The sequence below is a fragment of the Loa loa genome, assembly GCF_000183805.2.
Source record: "Loa loa unplaced genomic scaffold supercont3.658, whole genome shotgun sequence".
Taxonomy (NCBI): Eukaryota; Metazoa; Nematoda; class Chromadorea; order Rhabditida; family Onchocercidae; genus Loa; species Loa loa.
In genome coordinates, this window is record NW_018108838.1 from 13,283 (window position 1) to 20,634 (window position 7,352).

A 7,352-nucleotide genomic window follows, 5' to 3' on the forward strand; every position below is an offset into this window, starting at 1 on the left:
GCCATCAAATTTCATTTTTAATGGAATGCTATTGAATTTATGTAAACAACGTCCTAAAGGAGTTTTTCATTTTCAAAAACTATCTATCAGTTATGAAATATTTCAATATTTCTGCATTCTATCGCAGTTTCACTCCTCATAATTCTCATCATTCTCCATTATCTCTTCAACAATTTACATTTTCTCATCCACTCTCAAGCACTAACATAACCATATTGTTTAAATGTTTCAAATTAAGTTTGATAACCCTAATAGCATCTGCCTCACATTCTATACTATCAATCTTTATCATTCAGATATACACTCTGATCTTTTCCTCTTTTTGCATCACACAATACGATTTTTTTAATTTTAAAAAATTTTTCTTCTAATTTTTTTTGTATTTTTTTTAAATTTTTAATTTTTTAAAAATTATTAAATCTCAAATTTTTTTAATTTTTTAGTTGAATATGAAACACTTCTAATAGTCGTATTCTAGAATCATTTGATTTCATTCAAAACAAAAACACAATAAAAAGAGTAATATTTGTTTATTGGTTTAATCTTATTTTTGTTTTTTGTTTTTTTCTAATTTTCATCTTTCCCGATTTAATCTTTCCTTTCTTCTTATTAATTGAATTTCCACTAAAACAATTTTTCAAAAATATTAAATGTTGAAAAAATAAAAATGACATATTGCTTGCTTTTTGAAACAATTTCAAATTTTATGCCACATCAATAAACGATTTCAAAATCAATTAATTAATACACTAACACAAACCTGATAAATACGACCAATTAATATAATCAATGATGCAATGCTTAAATAATTAATCAGCAAATAAATATTAAATCGAAAAGAGAAAATTGATTAATGCAATAATCAATAGTTATAATTTTGTTATTGATGAAATATCTGATATGTAATAATGGAAAGTAAGAATACCGTAAACAACAACTATTCCCAATATGAAACTAATGAAATAACGTTTTTCATGTGTACCATTTATTATGCTAGCAAATAATTTTGCTTCAAACAAGAAATTCAAATTTTCACTTCAGTTTCTCTCATCAACAAATTGACCTCTCGATGAATCTTTCCTCTTTTTTTTTAAACATATTAAAGTTTGCAAAACAGTGGATGAAATTGTTTGGTTATTCATGAAAACAATCCAGTATTATTCCCAGAAATTAATTGTTTAATTAAAATTTAATACGGCCATTTTTTTCTTTGAAACAAAATTTCATTACTTTCCTTCAATAGTAATAATATACAAAAATTTTTTTTTTGGTACACATACATCCGTCTTATGTTGACGTATAACAATTTCCTACCTGGTTGTTTTCTACCTGTCGCAAATTTCAAATTTCATCTGACTAATTCATTTTCTTACGTGTAACTCATTAATTTTCATTAAACAGAATTTTTCGGGAAGGAGAAAATGGTCCATTTCAAATTGTTTAAATATCTAAATAAATGATAAAAATATTCACCATGAAAGGAGAAAAAAAAGAAGTATTTCCAATGATTTGTTGTCAAAATTGTCAAATGAGCAAATCTTTTCTTCCTTTTTTTTTGCAGAAATTTTTTATTGATTTATACTTTGTATTGAACATTTTCATCCCTTTTTTTGAATTTCCAAAAAAACATTTCTTTTGCTCCTTTTTTTTGAATTGCTTAAAAATATTTCTTTTCCTCCTTTTTTGAATTTCTTAAAATTCAGAATATTTCAAATTCTACTAAGTTTACTTTACAGTATCTTTTCGATTATAATACAAAACAAGTATTTATTTGGTATTTGATCATACAAACAATTTTCATCAGTTTGAATATTTCTCTCTTTTCTTTACTTTTTAGAATTTTAATAAATTAAATATATTTCGATCAAAATTCTGTTTTTTATAAAGTTAATATACCTTCTTAACGTTATAATTTTCGTTTTCTTATTTTCTTCTCAATACAATATATATATATATATGTACTTATTTTAAATATGCTAAATATGATTTATTAAGAATTTTTAAAATTTCGAAATATTGAGAATACTAAGAAATTTTTTTTAAAAAAAAAACAAGATTGGGGAAGAATGAAAAATAAAATTAGTAATAGCAATATTGTTTGTCTTTCTTTTTGTACAAGTTAGTCAATGAAATATTTGTTTTTGAAAAAAAATAAATAAATAAATAAATAATACAAAATATTTCTTAATCTTCATTTTGAAACTTCTTTATCATTATTTCAATAGACTTAGTTTGTTTAAATAAATTAGCCATTTCTAGTGATTATTGATCATTGATCAATCAACAAAGATCACACAATTTGCTATTTATTTTAAATAAATTGCAAAATATCTTACACAAAAAGATTATATATATATTGTGTACATTTATCATTTTACCCATTTTCTTTTTTTCTTTTCCTCTCCCTATTCCAGCATAGTACAATGTATCATTTCATTCATTCCTTTTCTTCTTTCTCCCCTCATCCTCCTTTTCCTTCTCTTTCTCCTCCTCTTCCTCCTCCCACTTTTTTGGTGAATTAGACGATTAAAAATTGAGTAAATTTTGTTAAACTTACAAAACTTCGAATGTCAACTCGAATTCATCCATCCATTCCTTTTTCATTGAATTATTTGTATGGTATGAAGAAAAAAAAATCTTATTAAAAAATTTTAATAATTCATTTTTTTTTTGTTTTTTTCACTCATTTCTTTTTATTTCTTTTAATAGTTATACTATTGAAAAAAAAAATGCAAGAATTTTATTAAATTTCATTTACTCATCAAATTTACAGCAATTTATTTCAGAATGAAAAGATTAAAGATTAGAATTTACAAATTATGCGAATATTTTTAATTGAAATATAAACATGAATTGATGCAAAAATTGCAAATACTTTTTCAAAAATTGAATGGATTTCTTTTTTTCTTTTATTTTTTTGTTTTCGCTTTAAACAATTAGTTGATTAATTATTCGAGCATACCTTTTCTGTTCGTTTAATGATTGATTCATTGATGTCATTTGACAAATAGATGTAGAAATTGTCGATTCTTTCATTGATTCATTTCTTGCTAAATTCATCTTTCTTTCGTAGTCAACCTTTTTGTTCTGTTCCTCTTTTTTTTTTTTCATACAAAATTTATTTTAGTTTGACTTTACTTTAAAATACAATACTGTTAGGTAAAATACGTAAGAATGATTCATATCGAGGACACTATCAGGTGGCGAATTAAACTGGAACTAGTATTCTGATAGTTAAATTCAGGAAGGAACGGGAATCTTTCACGGAATCAAAATGAAATAAAGTGAAATTGAAAATTAAATTCAATCATTTCACTAAACATAATATTTATGTATGTAAGAAAACAAATTTTAACGATAAATGTTTGAAAATATTAATTCATTTCGTTTTCTTTTTTTTTACACTTCTCCAAGAATTCATTTTCATTTGATTAATAATCATTATATGTTGAAATACAATTGCTTGTGTATGAAATTTTAGCATCTAAAATGAAATTTAGCTACTTCAAGTATGATCGATCTTTGATATTTCATTTCAAATCTGGTTACTTCATTTGTAATTGAGTATTTGAATTATTGTTTAATATTAAATATTTCGAAATTTGCATTTAGCATTCTTTGGCAAATGAAATATTCCTTTTTATTTACTTCACTTTTTTCTTCCAGTAAGTCAGCTGTGTTTTCTGCTAAAAATATCATTCGATCGTCAGTATATTAAAAATATACGAATCAATCTAAATGGGAACTATTAATACTTTTAATTTTCATCCGGTTCGTTTTTTCATTTTTATTAATGGATTGTAAATTATTTTAATTTCTCTTTCTTTGTCTTTGTTTTTGTCTTTTTTTTTTTACAATATAGTGCAATATTTTTAGGATAATTTTAGTATTTTTCTTTCCTACAATTTAAAAATTAATTCTTTTCAAAGTATTCGATTGAAGTTACAACACGATAGATATGCATACAGTAATGCATACATACAACAAGACTAATATATCATTTCTATCCTTTTTTAATTAAAATTAGTTTCATTCATATTTATTAAAATATATTTTTTTAATGCGAAATTAAATCATTCTTATTTTAAAATTTAAAATTTCAAAGGATGCCATTGATAAGGTTGCAACAAAAGCAAAAGAGGCTGCTTCTTCAGCAGGTAAGTATTCAATTCTTTCTCTCTCTTGCATTTAAAATTTAAATTCGAAAATTTCCCACTCAAATAATTATTAGTTTTCACACGCCTAAATAATTATTGCAAAAGAATGAATAAAAGTAAAACAAAAAAAATGTATATACATATAGATATATATATGTTTTCTTGGTATTTTAACATTTTAATTATTATCGGAAAATTTGAAAGAAGAAAAAAACTCAGTTTTTATTTTCATTTTCATTGTATTTATTCATATCAAATTTTAATTAATAATATATTTTGAGTGATTATTTCTTAAAATAATAGAATGATGGCCGTTTTGCATGTAAAAAATTGCCATAAATTACATTTTAAATGAGCAAATCCTTGAAAAAAAGAAAGAATAGCAAAAAAGTGAAGAAATTTAGGTTCAAAATTAAAAGGGATGAAAAGAAAGACGATAAATTAACTAAGACAAGCTAAAATTGAAGTGAAAAAGAAAAGAAAAGAAAATGAAAAATTGGAAAATAAGGACTATTTATCTTGATTAACTCTGTTTTTTTTCCTCCCCTCCTTCTTTTTACATAAGGTGAAATAAATCTTTTTTTTATTTTTATTTTCTTTACAGAAAACATTTTCTTTTTTTGCAAATTAAAAAATAGTTTTCCCGAAATAAATTTCAATTTCATTGTTACCGAATTTTTACTATCATTTGTATTGAACATTTCTAACTCATTGAATTTGTAGAATTATAAAATTTTATTTGAATATTAGAGTTTTGGAATGTTTGCAAATCATGAAAATGAGAAATAAAAATGGTTGTGTCAATTTTTTCTTTTTTTTTTGATGATATCAGTGTAGTGATTCAGTAATATTGATTTTATTAGTTAATATATTTTTATTAGAAGATACCGTGAATTTTTATTAATTAATATTAATTATTTGTCGGAGCTGTTTGAAATTTAATGTCATTCTTTTGAACAATAATAGTGACACAATTTGCATAGTGTTATTGTTAATGAGCATAAATAATAATTATTATAAGTAATAAATAATAATTATCATGAAAATTATGATTAATTGTGAAATGAAATCATGAGAAAAGTTCCAATCGATACATCATTTAATTTCAGAAATTTTCAGATATTCCTGATATCTGAAAGTTTCTGATAATAATAAATGAGGCTGATAAATTCATAAATTATAGTGCATAAAAATAAAAAGGAATAACATATAATGAATTACTGAGTAACTTGTATATAATTGTAAGCAATATTTCGATCGTTTTTTTAAATTTTATATTATAGTATACTTAAAACATCCTAATTTATGCATTTTTCTATTAATGTTTCTTTTTTCCCCTTATATTTAAAAGAATTAATTAGCGAAAAAATAATAATGGTAATAAATTTATTGGTTTAATTAGGTTGTTTTTAGTTAATTAAATACAATACATATTGTAGCATAGTAACGTTTAATTTTTGTTTCTCTTTTTCTCGCTTCCTATTTAATTAATTAAAAGTAATTTTATTGACTAAAGTATTAAGCAATTAATTTCTGAATATTAATTCGAATATCTTTTTAAAATACACACACACGCACACTGACTTCTTTAGTTGAGAATATTGAAATTAGTTTACTGCAGTTTTTTTCTTTTTAACTCAAACAAAATTATTTCAAAATTTGCAGCGGAAATGATTAAAAGAAAAATATCGAGTGCAACTGATAACTTGAAAGATAAAACAACAAATATTCTGGATCAGGTTGATTCCGATAATCTTCCATCGGAAGCATTATTGAAAAAATCTCCAGAGATTGAAGATGAAGTGGAACGTAAGAAAAGGTAAACATAAATGAAAATTCTTTTCAATCATTTTCATCTTTAATTATATTATTCATAAATCTATAATTCATTATATCGTTTTCTTTCACTTTTTTTTCTTTTTGCCTTTTTCCATTTGGGTTGACAAATTAGTTACACGGAAATGCTTTTTTTTTATTTGGACAAAAGAAGAAAATTCACCAGAAAGAAAATGTCTCATCATTTTTTGTTTAATATTGTCAAAAAAAAAAAAAAAATGTCAAAAATGTGATAAAACTGTTTAGATGGAATGGAATTGAAGAAAAAAAGAACTCTTATCAAAAACAGAGATAAGTTTAATTAATTAATTTTTTTTCCTTTTCTTTTTCATTCATTTTCTCTTTTCTTTTTTTTCAGCTAAGCAGAAAAATAACGCGAAATATTAATAAGGAAGAAATGAAAAATTAAATGCAAAAATTCCGTATACATCAAATATTTTCATTAAATTAATACAATTTGATTGTATTTATTTCTCTTACCATCATTTTATTTTACTCATTTGTTCATTTATTTTTTTTCCTTTTGCAAATCATTTCAACCCTTGTCAGTTTTATCTCTTATCTTTTTCCTTTTTTTTTACTTGAAATTCTCTTTGTTCCATTATTTGTACCGGAAGTATTGTCCATGGATATTTTAATTTGAAAAATATATATGATTGAAATTCAAATTAACATAAACCGTGTAAATGCGAAATGTGCGAGAAGGGTTTTACTCAGTTATCGCATCTGAGTAAACATATGAGGATTCACACAGGTGATAAGCCGTACAAATGCAAAACATGCGGGAAGGGTTTTGTGCATCCATTGAGTTTGTCCAAATATAACAGAACTCACAAAGGTGATAAGCCGTAAAAATTCGGAACACGCGGGAAGGGTTTTACTCGGTCATCGGACATGCGTACACATATGAAGAGACACAGGGTGAGGAATGGAACAGTTGTTTTGCGTGCACGAAAAATTTCTCTCAATCACAAAATATGACAATTCACGTGACGACTCATCACAAGGCCCAAATCAGCTGCATTGTATGCGGTAAAGAATTCCTGCGGAAACTCCGTTTGAAATCACACATGAAGAATCACATGATGGGCCGATGGAATTGAGCAGTATTATTTCTGGTTTTTTGTATTTTTTATAAATTCATTTTTTCTTATTGTATTGTTAGCATTCTATTGTTTTGTATTTATCGTTCTCCTACCATTTCTTTATTTTTCTTTTATATTAGTGAATAAAATTCCCCGTTTTACATACGAAGACATACACAGATGAGAAGTAGGTGTTCCTACAGTAATAGCTGATTTGAGATTAATCAGCGTAATTCCACTAGAAATGATATTTGCTTCTTAAATTTGAATGGAT

The 7,352-nt window shown here is 24.3% G+C and overlaps 2 protein-coding genes across 2 annotated transcripts; both read left to right on the forward strand.

The window, feature by feature from the left end:
• Positions 1 to 1,474: 1,474 nt before the first annotated feature.
• LOAG_11075 (hypothetical protein) lies at positions 1,475 to 6,355 on the forward strand (the record flags this gene model as incomplete). Its single annotated transcript, XM_020448287.1, has 7 exons — positions 1,475 to 1,495; positions 1,704 to 1,763; positions 3,128 to 3,159; positions 3,667 to 3,709; positions 4,106 to 4,157; positions 5,823 to 5,976; positions 6,352 to 6,355. 7 exons carry the CDS (start codon positions 1,475 to 1,477, stop codon positions 6,353 to 6,355), a joined length of 366 nt encoding a protein of 121 aa, XP_020301556.1.
• Positions 6,356 to 6,686: 331 nt separating this feature from the next.
• Positions 6,687 to 7,096, forward strand: LOAG_18904 (zinc finger protein; the record flags this gene model as incomplete). The annotated part of the gene is made up of 2 exons (XM_020451566.1): positions 6,687 to 6,831; positions 6,906 to 7,096. 2 exons carry the CDS (start codon positions 6,687 to 6,689, stop codon positions 7,094 to 7,096), a joined length of 336 nt encoding a protein of 111 aa, XP_020304638.1.
• Between the last annotated feature and the right edge of the window lie 256 nt (positions 7,097 to 7,352).